The sequence below is a fragment of the Athalia rosae genome, chromosome 2, assembly GCF_917208135.1.
Source record: "Athalia rosae chromosome 2, iyAthRosa1.1, whole genome shotgun sequence".
Lineage (NCBI taxonomy): Eukaryota > Metazoa > Arthropoda > Insecta > Hymenoptera > Athaliidae > Athalia > Athalia rosae.
Window position 1 is genome coordinate 10,374,165 of NC_064027.1, and position 23,174 is coordinate 10,397,338.

A 23,174-nucleotide genomic window follows, 5' to 3' on the forward strand; every position below is an offset into this window, starting at 1 on the left:
GTGTCTTCGTACATTTCGCCCAGTTTTACCTGAAATTATCGATTGCACCAATGCGCGTACGGTTTGCGCGTAGGTCAGATAGGACATGCTGTTTCATATAGGCGTTCTTATCCGTTCTTACGACAACTCCTTTCAGTGCCTTACCCACCGTGTAGTGATTACCAGTACAAAACTATAACATTAATTCGACGAGGAGACTTGTCGATTATCTCAGAGGACAAGGCGAAGTTAAACACAGGTATTCTTTCATCAATTTTCGGACTGTTGCTCAAGTTATTTTTACTTTGTCAGCTTCTGAATTGCGATAACCAGCAGCCCGGCAGCTGCAGATCTATTTTACTCATCTCATGGGTAAAAGTTGAGAGCTGACTCCGGCTGTCAACGATAACGTTATCAATCAATTAATATAAGACGAGAGAACTCACCAATTTTATTTCTGTGATGAAAGAGCACTTCTCGATTCTTTAAGGACTCATCTAATTCGTGTTGATATTTCGTTGCATTATAATATAGGATTCCTTTTGCTCTTCATATGCCAACAGTACATCGCATTGGCAACATAAAACAATGAAGAATCCCTTGAAAGAAAATCTTCAAAATTGTACCGCGTCAAAATTTACCGTTGATGTCTTTTGTAGAATCCGTTCACCACACATAGATAAAGCAACGATTCATAGATCAAATTTTTTACTGTTAGAAAAAAGAAGAAATTTTGTTCAGAAATTTGCACAGTTTGGCGGCCGGCGGCAGCAAGAGGAAAGGGAAACGCAAGGTCTTCGCCTTCAGATAAGTGCTGCTTATAAAAGCGCCCATCACTCAGCAATGGTTCAGTAAACTTTATACGGCAGCTAAGCCTTCACTGAACTCGGGCCCCGGTTATTCAACTGTGCGGTCAATTGATCGAATGAAAAATCTCAATTGTTCAAATTATCTGAACGCGTACAGGCAATAAAAGAATAAAAATTTAATCGTTCGTGTTGCAGACCTGATGCTAGGTACAAGAATATTCTTCTCCACCAGACGTACGTTCGCTTCTGCTGCAGCTGTGAGTTTTTATTCTTGATTCTATTTTCCCTCCCCCCTCGCCCTCCAATCCGAGAATTGGAACATTTATCGCGCATTGCACTTCACGTGAACTGTTTTTATTAGTTCTTTTTTTCTTCTCACGTTCACGGTTAATTGTTCTCTAATTGTTAAAACGACATTTGTGCATGTTTGGTGTAGAGCTTACAATTAGAGCGAATCTATATGATGATTATCTTCTCTTGACACTGTAGAATGGCAAACTGACAGTTTGATGTTCCAACACTTCCGGAAAACAGAACGTGCAGTGATTGCTACTACATATTTAAAGTTGTTCCGAGTAATGTCTAATTGAAATTCATTAGCTTATTTCGTTTATAACATTTTCAGTATCGTCTCAAAATCTAAGTGCAGATTAACTAGATTTACGGTACGAGAATTAAAATAATAATAACAGTAATAATCTTGATACAATTGAGCAACTCGCAAAGAGGAAATTGGTTCTCACATTATTACGTAGTTTTTTATTGCAGCTGTGCACGAGTAATATAATCAGATGCGCACAAATAGCACTAATGATTTGGTTTACATTTTGGTGTTACTGATCCTTTTTTTTCTAATTTCTTTACAGCTTTTTTAGGATACTGCTATTGTTTTTGGTTGTTTCTTCTATAGTTTTATTTAGGTATGTATGAGGTGTGTTCGCTTGTAATTACTAGCATGTAAAGTACTGTTGCTCCCATTTCAAATAACGTTTATCATAATTATTTACTACTGACGTACATCCTAGAGTAACTTGATATCGTCCTAACGCCTGTAGACCTAAGGTTGATGTAGTAGTTTTTTTTTCAATTCCCTCTTGATTATTTTGTAATCTACATTTGAATACTCTCTTCTCGAAAGGAAGCGGTGGCTTTTATTAATCTTTAGTTAATGGTCGGGGTTCAATTATTAATAAAGGAAATAATGGTCACAGGTTTTAAAAAATTACGAAAAGATTCTTGTTTCTCGTGATGACTGACAGATTCGTTGTAATACGATTTGATTTTGTATTGAACCTAACAAATTCTTACAGGCCGTAATGGCGCAGCTGAAAATAGCTATTATTGGGCAGAGTAATTTTGCCGCTGATGTTTACAAATTACTTCGGCAGAACGGTCATCAAATAAGCGGTGTTTTCACCATACCTGATAAAGGAAATCGTGAAGATCCTTTGGGTAAGTAACAATTGTACTCATCCAAATCATTCACTATGTTGATAAAAATTGAACAAATTGAAACTGGACCGGAGAAAAATCGCAAAAAGGGTTGGGAAAAATAAAGAAACCCAAAATAATTGTTGACGTAATTCGGTTAATTATCTCAAGTTTATCTGAGCACATTTGACTTAGTCCCATTTACTACGATTTCAGAAAGCTACGATCAAAATCCAACAAACAATCTCATAAACTAGTTGAATTGATCGCAGTTTTCTTCCGTGTCTGTATAATTCCATGAACAAGTTAATGTATGACGATATGAATAATTATCCGTTACGGCTAAATTAATTTTTTCATATTCAATAGCTGCCATAGCAAACGCTGACAATACCCCAGTGTTCAAAATTAAAGCATGGCGAAGTAAAGGAGTTCCGTTGCCCGAAGTCCTGGAGATTTACAAAGGACTTGACGTCGATCTGAACGTTCTACCTTTCTGTAGTCAATTTATACCCATGGAAGTTATAAACCACCCCCGTCACCAAAGTATCTGTTATCATCCTTCCATATTACCACGACATCGCGGTGCGAGTGCAATCAGCTGGTGAGTACGAATGAAAATAAAAAGAAAGTAGCATCTGTTATAACGTTATTGAATTCAATTGATCGTCTCGTCTCATCCGAGCCGAAAATATCATCGCAATTACAGCACAATCGTGCAAACTGCTGAAGTATAACATTGTATGCCATGTATAGCATCAGCGATAAAATCGTGCCAACTGGAAGAGAAAGGCGACCCGTTACTGCTGCAGAAATCGCGGCTGCATATTCAGTTGCAACATCATGATATAATGATCGTAGTGTTAAAGTACTGGTTCACTTACATTTCCTCTATCGTTGTCCTAAGCGTTAGAATGTGAAGCGGTTTCAACCGGTTTCGCGGTGAAATTCACCCGATATGTTTATTTTCATTTTGTTATATTGAATCTGGTTTTACAACTGGTTAATCTACTCGTGTAATTTAGATTGCGACTCTAAAAATCACGTAGCCATCTATAGTTCTTATCGTTGTTTATTGATATGTAGATTCAAATACACTTCATCTGCCTCGTCGCCATATGTTATCCGTGCAAGCTATCTGCCTAGTGATCGTTTGACACTGTACGACATGCTGTTTACCACGATCGTCGTGCATGTTAATTTTAACGTAAACTAGATCAAATATAATTTCACATCTGATCCAGACCGAGTTACATTATTCACTCGTATGATATGAATGATGACTTGTTCTATTTTTTGAGCTATGATCCGATTCAGAAACTGTTCAATTTCATGTAGAAATGTGCAACGTAAAATTTTTCTGTGTCAGTTAGCCAATCTTTCACTCTTCTAATGATATTGTTTTTTTGCCTCTTGGCTTTTGACCTCCAAGTATGATAAGCATTTTGTTTATTTCTCGCATCTTTTTTCGTCCATCATGCGGAATGGATTGGATGGTAAATTATGACCGATCACTTTCTTCGACAAATCGAAGTTACTGGCAATGAAGATCAATAGCTCAGGGATAGAAAAGTACTGACATTCTGACCTTGCAGGACGCTCATTGAAGGCGACAAGGAAGCAGGTTTCTCAGTTTTTTGGGCTGACGATGGCCTCGACACCGGGCCAATTTTACTCCAACGTTCTTGCCCTTTAGAGCCCAACGACACTCTGGACACAATTTACAACAGATTCCTTTACCCGGAAGGAGTGCAGGCGATGGCTGAGGCTGTAAATCTAGTCGCTAATGGTACAGCACCTAAAATTGCACAGACAGAAGAAGGTGCTACGTACGAAGCGATGCTCAACAAAAAGGAATTACAACAGGTGAGTTGTGATGGAAATTTCGATAAGACAATGGTCACTAGAGAAGTACCGGTCCAGATCGTTCGGTATCAATTTCTTGTTCCCTTCTGACAGGTGGACTGGAAAAAATCGGCCGATGGTGTTCACAACTTTGTCCGAGCGTTGGACAGCACGCCTGGAGCATGGACATTGGTCAACGGCGAAGAAGTCCGTCTGTTCGGTTCTTCCTTGTGGACTGGATCGAAGCCGGAAGGTGAGAAGGTGGATATAGACGGCCGAGACGGTGTCATCCATAGCGGTGGGCTCTTGGTATCCTGCTCGGATGGCGCATTTATCAACATTGAAAGACTAAAAATTGGGAGCCGGATGTTGCCTGCTAGCAAATATGGAAAAGCAGCGGACGAGATTCGATCGATGGAATTCACCGAAGAGGAAAAAAAGAACAATGACACCATCAAAACGATATGGCAGAATATATTGAAAATAGACGTCGACGCCGATACCGACTTTTTTGCTTCCGGTGCCGGAAGTATGGATGTCGTCAGACTCGTCGAAGAGGTCAGGGAGAATGTCGGTGTACCGATTCAAAATACTGACGTATTTATGGGGCCGACTTTCCAACAATTTACCGTCACCGTTGCTTTGGTTGGTCGCGGCGCAACGGCATCAAAGAACGTTAAATATGATGCTGTCGAAATCCAGACTAACAACATGGACCTGAAATTCCCAAGACAGTTATTCATCAATGGAGAGTTCGTGAATGGCGAGGGAAAACCCTTGGACACAATTAATCCTCACGATGAGACCGTCATTTGTTCGGTAGAAAATGGATCCATCAATGATGTAGATAGAGCAGTTAAAGCCGCCAAGGCAGCCTTCGAGGATGGCGAGTGGAGCAAAATCAGTGCCAGAGAACGCGGTGCCTTACTCTTCAAGTAAGTCGATATTGAAACGTGAATTTTTTCTAAGTACATTTGGTTTCGCAATCACCAGAGATTTGAATTTGATGAACCTGCGGGTTTTCTTTCCAGATTGGCAGATTTGATGGACCAGCATAAAGAGGAATTGGCGACAATAGAGAGCATTGATTCCGGCGCTGTTTATACATTGGCACTGAAAACCCATGTTGGTATGTCAATAGAAACTTGGCGGTACTTCGCCGGTTGGTGTGACAAAATTCAGGGTTCAACAATTCCGATTTCTCACGCTCGACCTAACCGGAATTTAACGCTCACGAAAAAGGAACCCATCGGTGTTTGCGGTCTGGTGACACCCTGGAATTATCCTCTGATGATGCTTTCTTGGAAAATGGCTGCTTGCCTTGCCGCGGGCAATACGGTGGTAATGAAACCAGCTCAAGTATCTCCTCTGACGGCTTTGAAGTTCGCCGAGTTGTCCGTCCTCGCGGGGATTCCCCCTGGAGTAATAAACATCGTTCCGGGATCCGGTTCAGTGACTGGAAACGCGATTGTAAAGCATCCACTGATCAGAAAACTGGGATTCACTGGTTCGACGGAAGTAGGACAGGTGATAATGCGAAGTTGCGCCGAAAGCAATTTGAAGAAGGTGTCCTTGGAATTGGGGGGTAAGAGCCCACTGGTGATTTTCGAAGATGCTGATATCCAACACGCTGTGAGAACGGGGATGAGCAGCGTCTTTTTCAACAAGGGTGAGAACTGCATAGCCGCTGGTAGGCTTTTCGTCGAGGCTACTATCCACGATGATTTCGTCCGACGAGTAGTTGACGAGGTGAAGAAAATCGTTATTGGCGATCCACTCAACAGGCGGACTGCCCACGGGCCGCAAAACCACAAGGCGCATATGGACAAACTTTTAGAATTCGTCAAAAGAGGAGTCGAGGAGGGTGCAAAACTCGAGTGTGGTGGACGTCGCGTGGACTCTCCAGGCTGGTATTTTCAACCGACAGTTTTCAGCAACGTCGAAGACCACATGTTTATAGCTAAGGAGGAGTCCTTCGGTCCGATTATGATAATTTCGAAATTCGACTCCAAGGATGTCGACGACGTTATCCGAAGGGCCAACGGCACGGAATACGGACTGGCATCTGGTGTTCTGACGAAGGACATCAGCAGGGCGCTCAGGGTTGCGGAAAAAATTGATGCTGGAACAGTTTTCATCAATACTTATAACAAGACCGACGTTGCCGCGCCTTTTGGCGGCTTTAAGCAGTCTGGATTCGGCAAAGATCTCGGACAGGAGGCACTGAATGAATATCTAAAAACAAAGACAATCACCATCGAATACTAACCACGTGTCCCATCTTTTATACTCACACAAACATGATCGAATTTATCTCTCGTATTTCATCCTGTATATCGACTCACCGTACCTAATCGTAAAACAAGGTCTATTTTATATTTTTCATCTTAGAGATTTATTATTTAAACTGAATTACTTTTATAAATAAAATATTTCGTCATACGAACCAATTCATAATTTATTATCCGTCCTATCTTCATGTAAAATTTGGCAGCCTCCATGGATACTACGCCGATCGATATATGAACAATATCGAAACTCTTACTATCACATTTCGCGCCAAATAAAGTGAATTATCATCGATTCTACTGACCGACACAGAAAAATTGACGATAAAAAATCAAATCAAGCTTTTTGTGTCACGTCACAATAGCGGAATTAATTACTTGTCTCAGACAAAACTTAAGACGATGATTCAATAGCGAAGAGGACTTTTTTCATACGCATTTATTTTGATGGTAGGTCAAAGCTGTTGATACGCTAAAGGTAATTTGAATTTGAACAATCGATTAAAGGTTGAAACACAACTGCGGCTCATACAGAGAAAACAAACCATGCGGTGAAATGTTTTTAACATGATTATTAATTGAATCAACATCGGAGTATATATTGTACACCTGTACGAATAAGTAAACAAAATTTGTAAGGTGTCATCCCCCTAGGTGTAACCCCACCTGTTCTGGGCGGGGGGTGCCAATATTTATAAAAGCGAGTACGATGAATACTTCATAACGTTTGGTATCACGCGCTTCTCTCGGTACACTCGATGAAAAATACCACGGCAAAAGCTATTTTGAATGGGACAGATATCACCAAGGAAATAAGTGCAGCGTAGTACAGTGTAAACATCATCTTTCGATATTGCGCTGCAAATCGCGAGCAGCTTCGTGATTGATGGGCTGTAAATGTTCTTGTTTTACCAAAGCGCCGCGGAACTCACACACGCTACATAAAGAACTCTGCTGGATCGTAATATGCGAACTTCAAACTTACTTAACTGCAACCGTGACGTAGAAAAGTATTGCTAAAATACTTCACATAATTATTAGATACAGGGATCTCTGCCATTTCGGTAACTATCAAAATTCATACAATGGAAAATACCATCAACGATCTTTTACATCCAGCGAAGCGAAAACGAGCGTAGCGAAACCTCATGTTTTCACTCCGCCGTTGTAGAAAATAGCATGTAAACCTCGATAAAAACGGGTGTTTGAGCCTCCTATAAGATTGAGGTTTCTAAGGTGAATTTGCTCTCGGTGCACAATATACAGGGTGTTAATAAATAATTGTGCAAAACTCAAGGGGGGGATAAAGTGCACTGGAACAAGTAATTTGAGATGAGCAACCCATGTTCTTAGACGTCGTATTCAGACGTTACAGGCCATTGACGGCCGTAGGTGAAGAGCATAGACGGAACTTGATAATTAGTTTTCAAGTTTTCAATTAATACAGATAATCACCATAATTTTCAAGTTTTCAATTAATACGGATAATCACCATAATTGTCAGTCATCAGGCGATTAACCTGCGACCTTCGATGCCATTAGGCGCCTGAACGCGACGTCTCCGGACATTGGTTGCTCGTCTCAGATTACTTGCTTAAGTGTACTTCATCACCCCCTTGAGTTTGGCAAAATTTCTCCGACACCCTGTTTTATGATCTTGCATGACACGATGTAAATCAACGAATACCTGATTTGTAGAAATACTGACGAAAAGTGACGAATTTACGAACCTGTAAATAAAAAATAGAAAAAGTGCGACACGACTTTGAACCCCAAATAAATGAATGTGAAACTATGGTGAAACAAATCACCACTCGTATAGAAAATAATATGGACCTGAGAGTCGTTGAGTTATCGTAGAATTTTCCACACAACGTATCTGTGCATGTGGGTGGTTCGACACGCGTACGATTAATATTATGCTGTAGGTCATTCATATATCGCACATTAATTTATGGGTCGGGCTAGAAAACACTTGAATCGCTTTATAGCCAGGCTCTTTGATAACGACAGCTATAAACGAGAAAGTTATTGTTATTTTATTGTTTATTGACACAGGTATATTTGTTGCTAGATCATTTCTACAACGTAATAAATATGATCATCCGAAAAAAAATCGAATGAAATTAAGAATTCTACTCGAACGAATTCACTCATGCATTATTGCAATACACGACACGCGGCACATATAGCCTTTTTTACCCCCGATTATTGAACTTGTCATACGAAATACGTGGTATGATACACGTTATTGGAGGAACTCTATTCAAAAGCGTATTGTATCATTTTTTTCAATACACGTAGTTCTCGTGATGAATTACCCTCGTTGAGGGAAACCAACGATAAAAAAAAGACTTTTTTTTACATGTTACACAACTCGTATCACGGCGAGGATATCCGAATCTGACCCTTATAATATTCTTTGCGCAACTATCTGGAATATTTTTCGCATGTTTCCGCAAGGAGTTGTCTCTTCGTTCGCAGTGTGCATAAATCATTATAATATCACCGGTGAGAAAATAACGATGGACGTCGTTAAAAATACCGCGCTTACGTTGCTGAATACTTATGTGGATGTTGTGGTTTATTAGAAGTAAACATTTTTTATTACGTACAATTATATTATATTCTTTCACTCGGAGGGACGTCACGTGAAATTTTAGGGCTCGAATGAGTTCTTCATTTTTTCAGTTTTCTCATTGTCAGCTAAAAACTCGATGCGACAGAACAATTCTCATCTCATCTCCTAATCTCTAAACTGAAAATTTATTTTCCATCGATTGAGGAAAACCAATTTGTCGCTCAACTTTAACGATCCAGAGAATTGTTGATTTTTTGATTATTCATCTATGAATATAATGTTTGCTTCGGGAGCGGTCAAAGTTTACCTCATATCGAACGCTTAAAACACGTGACTGGCCAATTAATTTTCTTCCCTGAGTGGTTTACCAAAATATTGGGGCTATTAAACCCCCGCACAAACTTTCAAAGGTTATTATTCGAGTGAATCTAACGGAGTAACGTGCGTCTCGATTTATGGTATGTCCATGTCTTTTTTAATACATTACGACACTTAGTGAAAAAAAATAACAATTATGCATCGCCTGTATCGGTAACGAAAAAAAAAGTAACCGAAGAGTTTCTTAAATATCTCTCTCCTCCAAAAATAGCACACGTATGTAGGTGTACCTTTGTGTTTTCCCTTATCCAGTTTACTTACATTTTTTTTTTTTTTCTTTTTGCCCCTCGTACAGGTGGCATTGAATAAATGCCCATGCAGGTTGTTATCTGATGTCAGGCTAGCGGTTCACCCCCTGTCTGATCGAAGGTGTCTTCCTTCACTTAGCCGGCATCGCTGCCTAGTAGAGTAACTGACGATTGGTCAGGCAGAGTGGTTCGCTGCTTCACTGCTGCTCATCAATTCGACGCTGCACTTTACTTTACGGATTTTCTTAATTTGACACAACCGATTGTTAATGGGAATCTGTAACCCACATGAAAATCACTGCAAAAGATGACGTCGACAGTGAGTAAAATAATACTGTGACTGTACATTTTCATTCAATACCGGTTTCACTTCTGTCATTATTAATAACTTTTTGTGGAGTGTCGAGTAGATATTGTATTTGGAAATTTCGAATCATGAGAATTTTCACGATCAGTCGATTACGTTCATGTTTCTCAATCACTGGCGTAATTATTCGTTAATACCGGAAGTCAAGCCGGGATCGGGATAAAAACTTCGGGAATATCTGACGATTACGTTGAGATACTTACAGCAAATGAGCTCAGTTTAAAAAATGTATAACATAAGGAACAAAAAGAGATTAAAATGAATGCTCGGTAGAAAACAACCCGCTAATTTGAAAAAATGTGAACAATTTTGAGAGATGAAAGCGAAATAAAATAGATGAATAAAGATCATGTCACATTGAATTTGGATTTTTATGGATATTGTTAAAAATAAATACGCAAAAAATATAGACTCGTGTGGATTCATAATGTCGAATATAACCGCAGGTTATAATTTTCTAATTACAAGATGCTGAATTTTTCACGAGCATTTATTATCCTGTAAAAGGACAATTGAAGTGAAAAACTTCATCGCACGAGCTACATACCTGCTAACCTACTCCCGCGTGATAGAAATGGGATAACTCTTGACCACGGTTAGAATGAGATAACATACGGACATGAAACTGACGATGAGTGCAGATTACTGCACGATTAGGAATTCATGTTAAACTCATAAAAATAACTCGCAATAGGGGTTACGTTGTCAGTGTTTTTAAATACATTGCTTCAGAGAAACTTCGAAATGAGAATTGTTTCAGACTCAGCATCGGTGTACTCGAGCTCGAAGTTAATCAAGTCGCGTGAAGGGTGACGATAATTACGTGGCTTGTTGTACCTATACGAAATTTGTGTAATAATTTTTTCAATCACAATTAATCCATCGCCACCTTTGGTACACGGTATAACAAAATTTGTGCAACGCTTCGTTCAAGCAACACGAAACTGTAGGTATTATCGTAAACGGCGAAGGTCATTCACGAAAGGGGTGGGTGCAAATTTCGTTCTCTCACTAGATGTATGAAAAAACAGAATCTCTGACGTAATCTTTGCAGAAGTTACGTAGCATCTCATTGTTTGATTCAAAATTTCATGGCACTGTTCGAAGTCTCTTGAAGCTTTTGATTATTTTTTTTAATTCCCTTTAAATATGAAAGTACGTACCTGCCAACTTGTAGCGGCTTACCTATATTCAAATGCCCGGTATACATTAAAACGCCGTTTTGACAGACGGACACTCGCGTGTTTACCAATGCCAACGATGAATGTCGCAACGCACGACATGTTTGCTTGTTCCTCCAGGTTGCAAATTATCCATATAATAACAACAATAATAACGTGATAAATAACAATAATATCCGTGGACAGAGTACGGTTTTCATCTTTCTTCTTCCTCTTTTTCCGCATTATTCTCGCACACCGTGATATGTTTTGTTTTCAATTCGCGGGTCAACCGACGCCATAAAATATTATATGACTATACATCTCAACAACCGATTGGGTTATTGATATGCTTTCGAATGAATCGATCAATATCAACCTCATAGTACAGTATCAAGAGCCAGGGGTGAATTTGTTTACACCGCGCTATTATTGATGAGCGAGGTATTTTTTTCATTGATACCTTGAAAATTAGAAAATGGTTCATCGCAAAAGTAATTGTTTCACGCGTTTAATGAGCTATCTGGTCAACATAAACGCAGTGACCGATATGCGGTGCAAGCTATAATTTTTATATCTTTTGGTAGATCGATTGAGATGAAATAAGCAATAAATGATCGTGCTGGGTTTTCATACAGAAGTTTTTACTAATTACATTCAGCAACGATTTTCTCACAGGATGATTGTATCTTTTCACTAATGGAAATCGATAACAACAACCAAAATTACATGCTGTATTATCTTACTCATAATCTGACAAAAAAATCAATGGAAAATTTAGATTTGGACAATTTACGCTTATACTTCTGGTAAACAATAATTTATTCTCATTCATCATCACAATTGATTATTACTGATTGTGAGTCGTGTTATGAATCGGATAAAGACTACGCAGCGAAATTTCGATTGCGGTGAATAATGAATTCCGTGCAATGATGACAACTTACGGTTTTGCAATTTTCATCTATGACGTATACGATCGCCTATCTCTATTAACAAATGAGTATAAAAAACAGATCTATATATCGTTGAAAAAAATCGTAATCGTTATTCACGTACCTCACACTTTCGCCGGTCGCTATTCTGAAAATGAAACTATCTTCGAACTTCGAGCAGAAGTCCAGTAAAATTAGATCAAAAAACGCCCATTAACTACAAAATAGGCTGGGAAGCCAATTTTTTCAGGACGAGTAGAGGGTTATCAGAGATGCCTAGAAAAACATTTTCTCACAAAATTTCCTTTGCATCGTCCCTGTTGTAAACCTGTAGAACATACTACTACGACGCGTTAAGTTTAGAGCCCTGAATTCTCGTTAGACTCACGACTCGAGTGTAAAACTGAACGAAAAATTTGAAATCGAACAAGTAGGAGCCGAGCTCAAACGAATCACCTGTTTTTTGAAATAGCGAATGATACACCAAGAAATTTTGTAGGAAAATGTGCTTTTAGGCACCTCCTATGATCCTCTGTTTGTCTCGAAAACATCGGCTTTCAAGTCCATTTCGCTATCTCAAAGTCTAATTCGCGACGATCAGCAGCTGCTGTGAATCTAATAAAATTTCGGCGTAGCGGCAAGTGTTTTTTCGTACTTTGTTCGTTTTCTTTTTCCAACGAATGAATACCGACCGAACAGAGGATAAGCAATTCCGATACACTTCCGTATTATACACACGCGCGTTTTAACTCTTCACGAACAATTGAGAGTGAACAGCTTTCGCGAGTTACAGGTATTTCGTTTATCCATTCGCAATAAAAGAACAAAAGAACGGACGAAAAAATTTAACAAAGAGCATTACATGAATTATTCATAATAACCTTAGAATAAGCGATTGGGGGGAACTTGAAATTCGGATGAGTCTCGATGGTATTTCTTTCGTTGGAACAAAAATTCACTTCGTCAAGAGGGCCTGAACTTTAACACTTTTGACTCACTGTACATTTTGAAGCGTTTCTCTGTGAACAATGACGAAAATAATTACACAGAATTACACAAAAAAAAAATATAAAAATATGTATACCCTACCGACTCAGTATATGTATGTTTTTTTTTGTCAGTCAGAAGCAGAACTGCACGACAACCTGGCAGCTGAATGATTTCATTAAATGTGATTTTAGAGCATCCTCGAACGCAAAAAAACTCCAACCGACGTAAGCAGGCGAGTGTAACAAAGATGACAAGGACCGATCTTTATCAGGCTCTTTTCCCCTCCTATTATCTGAGCAAGGCATGGGGTATTCTGCCTGTTCGATTCACGAAAACGGGGCCAGAAAAATATCTGGGACGGCTACATTTCGTCGACATTACCTACAGGTAAATCAGTATATGGTCGAGATGAGAAACTGTCGGAGTTGGCGCGTTGAAGCAAGCCAGCTTAAACTCGCCAACCTGTGTTCGCATACATTTACAATTAATAGAGTTTTCTCTTCGGGAAACTGAGACACCGAAACGATTTTCGGAGCTTCGACAGATGTATGAGAAAATAGGCTGGCTCCGTTATCGAATAAGGTTAATCTACTCTTTATTATTCGTCGGATGCCAATCTAGCTAAAGCCATTTAATTCAAGCACCTTTGCTCAGAAGTGTTCTAACATTTTCCGTAATGCTAATCCTATTCGGTCGAGAACGACTGAAATTAATTGTGAGTCATGGACTTGAAAAATATCATAGTACCTGTCTGCTGCTGGTCATGGTTTGCGCGGAATTTTGGGGACTCTGGAGGGACCTTCATGACGGTTGGGAACATAGCACAAGAATGAAATCCAAAACTGCTGTAGTTGTCACTTGCAGCGATATTATGGCTGTGGCTTTACTTGCCGCTGTTTCTATTTTGGGAGCGCCTTTCAGATGGAACAAGATACAAGCTATTATGGACCGGCTCGTCGAGGTAGAATTTTTCTTTCTATTCTTACGATATTTTAGCAACCTATATTTTTTTACACAATTGCACAACGAGTAAAAAATTTCGCTTCAGTTTTCCGTTGTCATGAAATATTGTTCCAAAAGTTGCAAAAAAAATAATTAAAATAATTTCAGGTGGATGAAAAACTCGGCATTGTCGCATTGAAAAAAACCCGAAGATTTTGTATAGTGATATTATCAGGAACGTTGATTTATTTCAACGCACTTTCGATAATTGATTACTTAATATGGGTCAATCAAACAAAAAAAAATGTCAAACTCAAAGACAAAGGGGCAATAAATTACGTACCCCTCTATTTTTTGTACGTCAGCGTAATGTTGATGGAAGTTCAAATCGCCCTCGCTGCATACAGTTTGGAACAAAGATTCGCACGGTTGAACAAGTCGTTGGAGAACCTGATGAAGACCGAAAAACTACCAAATCTTTTTCCGAGCGAACTGAGTGCGGGTGAGTTACCGAGAGAGAAGAAATTTTGAATTTGACAACTGTTATCCTTGGGACTCGATCTTGAATGATTTCCTTGAATATAACTATTTCCGAATAATTACTAATCGGAGAGATTAAAATTATTTTCGTTCAATTTTGTATTCAAAGAATTAACCGAACTTGGTTAATTTGAACAGGTGATTTTAACGAACACGGTCAATTCAGAGCTGTCATCAGAGGAGATCTAAGAGGCGAGCCTCTATTTCGGATAAGAAAAATATCGGACATAGAATTGATCAAAAGTGGTAAGTGTGACAGAAAAATGCGCTGTACAGTTATAGGGTCATCTTCGATGAGAGCGTCTTCGACTTTTACCGATGCGCCTGTCAGCTCTGGTTCGATATAATGTAGAATAATCAAACAACGCACCTCGCCAATTTTTTTGGCCGTACCAAATCAGGTGGTTCAAACGTTCGGTTGTTTTCAGGCAACAGCAATTTGGCTGAGACGATATACGACATGGTAACGGTCCATTCCTCCCTTTCGGACACCGTCCTCTTGATCAACAATGCATTTGGTTTCCCAGCTCTGATAGCGGTGCTGACGTGTCTACTGCACTTGATCATCACCCCTTATTTTTTAATTTTGGAAGCCAATGGAGAACACAATGAATTCTTTCTGGTCGTCCAACTGATGTGGTGCGTCGGTCACGTCGGTAGATTACTGATAATCGTTCAACCGTGTTACGCCGCCTCCGTTCAGGTGAGAGGATTGTCATCTTTTTCCAAAAAATTGAGTAAAGTTGTTTCGGCTGCGACGAGTGTTGTCTTTGTAATTCCCTACGGCCCCGCGAGGTAGATGAAATAACAAAAGCCAGTCTGTAGTTGGACGATACACGCGAAAATTGCGCAGATACCATGGAAAAGGTTACAAAAATAGCGTACCGGCCGATGGCTCTTTGTATTTCTTTCTCATTCCCTAAATTTTCTTTTTATTCAATACGATTCTTACCGATCAAAATTGGGTAGTAGATTTTCCCAGCAAACGATACAGCTAGTCAGCTTTCAGAGAACCTGATAAATTCCGAAATATTTTCTATTTACTCTGTTTTCAGGCAAAGGAAACTTCGGTACGCGTCAGTCAGTTATTATCAGCCAATTGGGAGCCGGATGTACGAAGGCAATTAGAAATATTTTCTCTCCAACTGTTGCACAGGCCATTAGAATTCACCGCGTGTGGACTCTGTTCGCTTGACAGATCTCTCGTGACGTCGGTTAGTTTCCCAATTGTCAGATCTTGTACCAAAGAAAAACACATACATGGGTGAAATGAGTTCCGTCTTTATCAGTTGCTCTGATAATAAACTCACACATTCGCCGTTGGTTCATGTGCTTTCGGTTTTTCAATTTTGTTCAACCCTGGAGAAAGATGTCTTTTTTCAATCTAGGTCAAAAGCATGAGAAATAATGTTCACTCTAGTATAAAAAAATTGATAGAACTCTCGAGAAATCACTCAAAATTTTTCTCCCAGAGTTGAGCGCAGAACAGATGTAGAATTATCGTTACTTTGTTTACAGATCGCAGGAGCAGTTACGACGTACCTAGTAATCTTGATCCAATTTCAAAAAGATGACGACACAAAAGAAACAAATACAATATTGAAAAATGCAACCATGCTGTTGAAGAACGCCACCGTGCTGCACAACACAACTTGGAAGCACATTTAATTAATCTATTCGTTATTTTCATTGTTCGTTTTTCATTAGCTAATCGTAAGTAAGCACAAGTACATATGACGAGAAAAAAATCAAGTTGCTTTTAACCTAATCTTCATGTATATTATTCCGTTGTCGGTGTCAGCCAGAATATTATATGACTCGGAGGGAATATCAATATTGAGGAATCCTACTTCAAATCCACACGCCCGTGACACTTGGACTTTTTGATTTGTTCTCTACTGAATTTTTAATGAGTTATACGAACAAAAATAACTCATGTGTAATATATGCACCTATTTTGTATTTTCGCGATAGAATTTTACAATGTTTAAGTTCCGGTTTCCATAACAAAATTTCACGCTTGATCAGGTTAAAAAAGCCCATCTAACCCCACCTGGGAAGTGAACAATAGAAAATTTGATATTTGCACGTCTCTTCGACAATCACATTTTCTAAAAACAAGTGGGCGTCCCAATTCGATTTCATACTAGGATTGCCATGCTTTGATCTTGGATGAAATTTACAAAAAATACTCTTAGCTACAGATAAAATTTTCAAGTTAACTGAACTCGAAATATCGCTGCGAACAGCGATCCCGGAGGTTTTCAAATTCAGCCATGTCAGGAAATCGAGAAATATACGCAATGTCATGTCAGTAATTTTTTTCACCATACTATATGACTCGGTAAAAATCACAAGTAAAATTGAACGAATTGTGGTTCACAGTTGGCCAGTCGATTAGGGGTGCAACTCCCCCAAAATTTCGCTCGAATCTGAACTTCATGAAATATCTATTACATTGTACAAACAAGCGAGAAAATTATAACTATTAGATGTGATTGTATACCTTCACTTGTGAAGATAAGAAGAGATCCAATAAAATAACGTATCAATAAACATGAATTGGAGAACATAAAATATTGAAAATCAAACAAAATAAAGCTCATGGATGATGCGTCGTGAGCTGTATGTAAATTGTGATTGTCAATTGAATACGAGGCAAATTCATTCCCATCCTTGCAAGAGTTAAGCGTTTCATTTTTTCAAACTCAGTTTTCGCGAATCTGAAAAAAGTGTGAAGTTCGGTGAACATAAAACTCTACTTTTATTTGTCTTTGTTATAAAGGTCATCGCAGGCTCATTTGTAAATTGAATCACCAGAAGAAATAAATTCTACGCATCATTGATAGCATTATAAAATCGCTGCACAGAAACAACACTCATGTCACACACGTCAGATGAGCGAAATTAGATTCTTGCTCGTGTCAACGACATGCACACACCCATCGCTTGCTGCAACACCCCGTTCGAATCTCATCGTATCTATATCTGCAAAGGGTATAGACCGTGGAAAGACTCAGGATACTGTATCCACATCACGTTTTCCGTATTATACTAGAAATCTGATTCATCACCCACTCGGGAATATCCTCGCCCCGCGAGATGTTCCTTAAGAACGTATTGCTTTTGCCTCTAAATTTCAAAGCGTGAGACATTGAATCCTTTCGGTACTTCGGTCCAGACCCGAAAAAAAGGTGCTCAAATCACCATGTGATTATGCTGTGATAAATTGGCCGATCGTCAGCCCCAGGATTTCTCGCCCATCCGGTTCCTCAACGATTTTTCAAAAAAATCGAAATAACCAACTACCGAGTGTAAAAATTGACGCGTTAGATTGTTGTTGTAATTGTTGTTATTATTATTATTATTATTTGTTAACGTTTTCTTTTTATGACTCGACTCGAAGATCGTTGATTTTCATTTAATGCGCGCCCTGAAGGGATCCTGTGTCGGGACATATGTCTTGTTTTAGTATCTTATTGGAAAATATGTTTCTGCCGCCATTTGCTCTTCGGCGGAGGGTTCAGAGAAGAATATTTTATTCGATGTACAATTTGGGGTCGGACAAAATGTCGTAGTTTCAGAAACGTATGGGTATAACTACGTACACGTATAACGAAAAGTTACATTGTTAATGTGAGATATGAATGGATCATCGTAAATTAGAATTCTCATGTACAATTTTCTGCGTACAGCGCGAAACGTACGAATAGCTTCCGGTACACGCATTTGTAGCTCAAAGACTGTTCGTTATCTACGTTATTACGTAGAATTCGATATTGCGAATATGGTTATATTTCTACGCGTCTTATACGCGAGTACCTATAACTTGAAATCAGCAAGATTTTTCGCTCAAGGGAACGAATTGACGAAGGCCAGATTTGCAGATCGTGCCAAAGTGCGATGGAATAACGAGCCCTACAGGCGTTCGTTCATTTCGACTTGTAGTCTATACATCACGTACATGCACAGGCATGTGTCGATGCATGCATTAAGCACATCACAGCAGCTGCATGCTGAAATTTCACAGATTGCAGAGTGATCTGAAATCTGCAGAGTGAAGCAATAGTATTTTCCACATACGGAATATACGTAGTTGATTCGCCGTCTATGAGGTATTCAAATAACCCTGATTCGATCATATAGTCGGCGATAAAATACTCCGCGAGAAATCTATGAAAAAAAGGAAATTGAAATAAATCTAGAGATAGTGTCAATTTTGGAAACGGACCCATTTGTGGGGGTTTTATGAATTTACTTTTATCGGTGTGCAGTTGGCCCACCGATATCAGTTGTTCGCTAAGTTCGGTCAGAGTGCACTCGGAGTGTAGCACATGTGTACGGATACTGATATAAATAATTTAACGGGTGATTCATTCATTCGACCGCGAGAAAGGGACCGTCGCGACGCCTGCGGGTCTGCGTGTAACGCAGGAGGGGGTGGCCGAATCACTCGTTTCTCCCCTGACGAAATAAAGTTTCCTGGAAAATCGGCCCAGGGATAAAGAGTCGCGTTCAACTACGAAATCCGGGGTCAGGAAGTAAAGGGTACTGAAAGTGCGTGACTAACACAAAACTACGATTTCATGGCGAAGGTGAATGCAGCTCGATATACCGTAAGAGAATTCGAAACTGCAGAACCATTATATTTGATGTTGCTGAAATCGCTGCCCTGTAAGGATATTCTCTTGGTATCCTCAGAGTTTCTTTCGGTCTCAACGAGCCGGGAATAATGGATGTTCGAAAAGATAATTAAGGTTTTTTTTTTCATATTTTACCGCAAACTTTTTCATCACTCTACAAGAAGCTATGGGCATTTACATGTGCATACAACAGTTGGAAAACTGATATTTTCAGAGAAGAAATGCACATTTTGGATAGAAGTATTAGTGGCGAGTAATCGATAACTTGGTGATACTTCAAATTCAGAACATCATAAAATGGAATACCAGCGTTTCAATTGGGTAGTTTTTTTCCTTCAGTCTTTGCACTCTGTCTTTATCCTATCAGTCTTTTTCCCTGCAGCACTCATCCGACGAGAGTAGAAAATTTACAGGGAGTTAAAGTACTCGGTTTGTTTTATACGATTGATTGATAACGTCAGCCTGCGAAAAAGAAATCCATCTATATTGCAGGAGATGAATTCTACTTTGTAAGGGGCAAAGGATCATTGCGTCCGCTTCACAAATGTGCATGCAGCACTTTGTATCTAATAGACAAAAGTCTATCTGATGTAAAAGTTCAGGACGTGTTTCTGGACGGATACGAACATGTAAAACGTACGCATGTTGCCGAACCCAACCTGACAGTTGACGCACCTTGTCCGAGTATACATTACATATGTAATGAATTGAATTGAAAAAAACAGCGAACCAACCAGCGATAATTGTGATGGTGCTTTCGAGTTAAAAATTTAATTTTATTTTCTAACAAAAAAGATACCAACAAAATTCTCCCTCTATTATCTCCATAATATCGAATAAATTCGGTAAATCACATGACATTTATTTCGTCTATGAATAAATAATATACGATACACATGTGTGTAAGGTCTGTAAGTCCTTGGGGAAATTTTTGAAACGAGCGCAGGCGCGAATGATCTATATACTCGACGATAATCGGGCAAGCAGACGTCGACGGCGATTGGGGGTTGTCGGTTAGAACAGGGGGTGCAAAAAGGAAGCGTTGCGTGTTCTGGGTTCAGTCTGCATTGCGCATTCACCAGAAGAACGCGTAGCCCTGTTAGGAGTTTCTACCACCGTCGAACGTCAGACCAACAGACAACATCAGTATAATAACGTCAGTTGTTCAAACCGACACCGCCAGACAATAAGAAAGAATAAAAAAAAACCACTTCCGACGCGTAACCCTCGTTCAAAAAGGTGAGCAGCTTTTGGATGATTAAAATTTTTGGCTTTTTCCTCATTAATTTTCTTTTTTGCTTTGCATTTCGTTGTATTATGATTCTTTCAGGTTCGCTTTTTCTGGATCAATTATTATCGTACAGAGTTGTGAGTGATTGATCGGTTGCGGTGTTTTGAGCAGCAATTCGAAATTTTGTAACGAAAAGTATCGCGAATCAAACCAACCGAATCGAACGGAGATAGATTTATCTTCGAATTCAAAATCGTTTTGTTCGTATCTCATTGTAGAAATTGGTACATCATTATTTGTTTCCGTTTCTTATCTCTTATACTGAATGAAGAATTTGCTTGAAAATATAAAAATTAATTTAAGTTATGAAGAAGACGACAAATCAACGGTGACTCATTCGAATTGTTTTTTAACTATTAAACAACAGACGACTTTGTTTTTTCATCTTCTCATCCCTTCGAAATATTTTAGGCCATATGTCTTTTGTCATGCCGCTGCCAGTCATTGTGACTTGATTCGAAATAACATCGGATTCAATTAGGTATTTCAAATCATCAGTTTCGCGAAGATAACTTTCCTCCACGCATATGTGACGTATGGTACCATTTCAATCCAGATTCAATTCAATTCACACGATAGCTCGAAGCTATTCAGTATTTTTTCTTTTCTTTTTTTTAGAAATGCACTATGCACGGATATTGGGTTATTTTGGAAATGATGGAGGTAAAGTAATGGGATGGTGAGTTGGGGGCTTTATACCATAAGTAAGAATGAAAATCCCCAGACGGTTGTGTCTGAAAAGCACAATTTGTCTCCCGGAGAGTGTTTCTTGAATGGTGCACACACAGGCAACCGTACGTTACACATAGCTTACATTATGTCGTATTCATATACCAGATAGGTATAATTTATCCAACATGTAAATCTTTACGTTTATATGATGAGGATTTTTTTTTATTTCTCTTACATTTTCTCCCACCCAATCGTTACCTTTTTTTTTAATTCATTTTTGGGAGAAGAAAATATCACCCTTCGACTCTTTGTCATCGGAATCAGACATACCATGTGAGGAGAATGAGAGGTAAATCCGTGGCTAAAACTACTCGAAGAGTTTTGTGAATTTTTCCAGCGATCGTGTCGTATCTGAAGCTGCGAGTGTTCACTTTCCAATTCCTCAGAGATACATTTTTATCCATTTATAAATGGGGGTTCGTCGAATACGTGTAGCCTGATTTTCGCCTGAGGCTTGTGCTTCATTTCCCTCGAGGATCATTCGCGAATCAGACAATATTTTATGATGTAGTATTCCGGCCGCGCACGGCGTTTGTTTTTGGTTCAGTGGCACTGGAAGACGAAACCGCGGTGAACGGCTTTCCTCTTTTTTTCCAAAACGTTGAGTTCGCCGGTTTTATTGGAGCGGTGCCGTTCAGTCAAAATCATTTCAAACGACTCGAGTTGCTGTCGAACGGTTAAGAAGACAAAAGACAAAGTCTTACACCACGCGGAATAAAAGGGATCACAGGAGTGACAAAGGGCGACAACAGCCATGAGATGAAAAGGAACAAATAGAGAGAAAATAAAAAGGGGGATATCTCGAGGGATAGATTTGCGCCTCAGATCTACAAATAGCTTCTGACATCGGCAGTTCATCAATTTCTTTGTGCACAGAATACACCCATCACATACGGTATAAGTAGAGCTGCATTTGATTCGATCAATTACTATGACGTAGGACCACATCACAGTCCTCTTTGATCGACTGCGGAGTTACCAGTAATTACGGGTTCACGGGTCTTGGAAAGTATCGTTATTCGGAAACAGAAATTGGAGTGAATTGTGACCTAATTCGTGCAATTCTATACCCACGGTAGTTCGAATTGTCGGCAGATCGATCTGATATGTGTAGAGAAATTTTGCGTACAATTACGAGTAACTGAGTTCATTTTTATCGCATTGTTTTAGGTAGAAAAAATGAAAAAAGATATAAGGATCAAAGAAACATCATAGTCAATGAATGACGAAACGTGAATTTGTGACTAATTCGTTACTCATAATTTCCCAGACATGGAGTTACAACTACCATACGCTACGGATACTAGTCTCGGCGGAAACCCGGCCGTAAAAGTACCTCGAGTCGGGGGGGGGGGGGGGGGGGGGGGGGAATTTAGGGGCGATAAGAACAGAAGGGCACTTCCCAACGACGGTGAAAATAATCGAATCTAATGACGATCTACTCATTCAGAGAGGATAAAAATAGGAGATAATAAATAGCAATGCCTACGCGGTCGCCTACTGGACGAAAGTTCGCCAAACTGGACCGAGTATCTGAAATATTAAACGATTTTTCTCACGTAATCACTCCGCAGTAGATTTTAAAAATAAGCTTACCGAGTCAGAGGCTTTTTATTTTGAAACAAAGTATTAATTCATTGCTTGTGCTTAGGATGATAGATAAAATATGACCGTGAAATTCCACTGCTGTTCGGTCTCGAGATCATCGTTTTTAAACATAAAATTTCAGTGACATTCCCCCCGAATTTAGCCGCATTCACATGATATTCCTTGTATTCCAGAGCAAGAAGTGCATAAGTTCACTCTGTCCATTCTCCTGTTTTCGCTGCTACTTCTTAATATTTTACAACCACTAACGATGTGATGAAATCAAATTGAAGAAAAATTTGAGAAAAACTGAAAAAGGGTACAAAGAGAAAGTCTGTGCGTACAGGTACTCAACGGTGACGAATCTTGATAACATGCCTTTATACACGCGAGTCCCGAATTGGAACCGCAACGCGGAGATGTATCGT

At 39.3% G+C, this 23,174-nt stretch overlaps 4 protein-coding genes across 6 annotated transcripts in view; 3 read left to right on the forward strand and 1 right to left on the reverse strand.

Annotated features, from left to right (window-relative positions):
- LOC105694056 overlaps positions 1 to 23,174 on the reverse strand; it is a 159,784-nt gene that overhangs the window by 107,217 nt on the left and 29,393 nt on the right. The gene's annotated exons all lie outside the window — the stretch shown is intronic.
- On the forward strand, positions 103 to 6,510 carry LOC105683170 (cytosolic 10-formyltetrahydrofolate dehydrogenase). 2 transcript variants are annotated; one of them, XM_020850905.2, is made up of 7 exons: positions 103 to 238; positions 984 to 1,045; positions 2,099 to 2,240; positions 2,589 to 2,823; positions 3,815 to 4,085; positions 4,179 to 4,999; positions 5,096 to 6,510. In XM_020850905.2, the coding sequence occupies exons 2-7, from the start codon at positions 989 to 991 to the stop codon at positions 6,330 to 6,332; spliced, it is 2,763 nt and encodes a 920-aa protein (XP_020706564.2). In that variant the 5' UTR covers positions 103 to 238; positions 984 to 988; the 3' UTR covers positions 6,333 to 6,510. The 2 variants fall into 2 exon arrangements, with proteins under 2 accessions (XP_020706564.2, XP_020706570.2); XM_020850911.2 differs by lacking the exon at positions 103 to 238 and adding an exon at positions 1,655 to 1,708 and having other exon boundaries at positions 904 to 1,045.
- Positions 9,702 to 17,146, forward strand: LOC105694063 (gustatory receptor for sugar taste 43a-like). Of its 2 annotated transcripts, XM_012414402.3 has the most exons (8): positions 9,702 to 9,878; positions 13,203 to 13,398; positions 13,756 to 13,972; positions 14,122 to 14,455; positions 14,632 to 14,739; positions 14,922 to 15,196; positions 15,549 to 15,707; positions 16,012 to 17,146. In XM_012414402.3, exons 1-8 carry the CDS (start codon positions 9,848 to 9,850, stop codon positions 16,159 to 16,161), a joined length of 1,470 nt encoding a protein of 489 aa, XP_012269825.3. In that variant the 5' UTR covers positions 9,702 to 9,847; the 3' UTR covers positions 16,162 to 17,146. The 2 variants fall into 2 exon arrangements, with proteins under 2 accessions (XP_012269825.3, XP_048506410.1); XM_048650453.1 differs by lacking the exon at positions 15,549 to 15,707.
- LOC105683859 (uncharacterized protein CG3556) overlaps positions 20,140 to 23,174 on the forward strand; it is a 37,494-nt gene continuing 34,459 nt past the window's right edge. Inside the window, exon 1 of the mRNA XM_012396804.3 lies at positions 20,140 to 20,375. The gene's annotated coding sequence lies outside the window, so the exon portion shown is untranslated. The remainder of the gene's footprint in view (positions 20,376 to 23,174) is intronic.

Bases quoted from the DNA above. Each gene is read 5' to 3' on its own strand.
- LOC105694063 (XM_012414402.3), top strand. From the start codon at position 9,848: ATGAAAATCACTGCAAAAGATGACGTCGACA. The intron at 9,879-13,202 runs GTGAGTAAAATA...ATGTGATTTTAG, and splicing joins TGCAAAAGATGACGTCGACA to AGCATCCTCGAACGCAAAAA. The intron at 15,708-16,011 runs GTTAGTTTCCCA...CTTTGTTTACAG, and splicing joins ACAGATCTCTCGTGACGTCG to ATCGCAGGAGCAGTTACGAC.
- LOC105683170 (XM_020850905.2), top strand. From the start codon at position 989: ATGCTAGGTACAAGAATATTCTTCTCCACCAGACGTACGTTCGCTTCT. The intron at 2,824-3,814 runs GTGAGTACGAAT...CTGACCTTGCAG, and splicing joins GGTGCGAGTGCAATCAGCTG to GACGCTCATTGAAGGCGACA. The intron at 5,000-5,095 runs GTAAGTCGATAT...TTTTCTTTCCAG, and splicing joins CGCGGTGCCTTACTCTTCAA to ATTGGCAGATTTGATGGACC.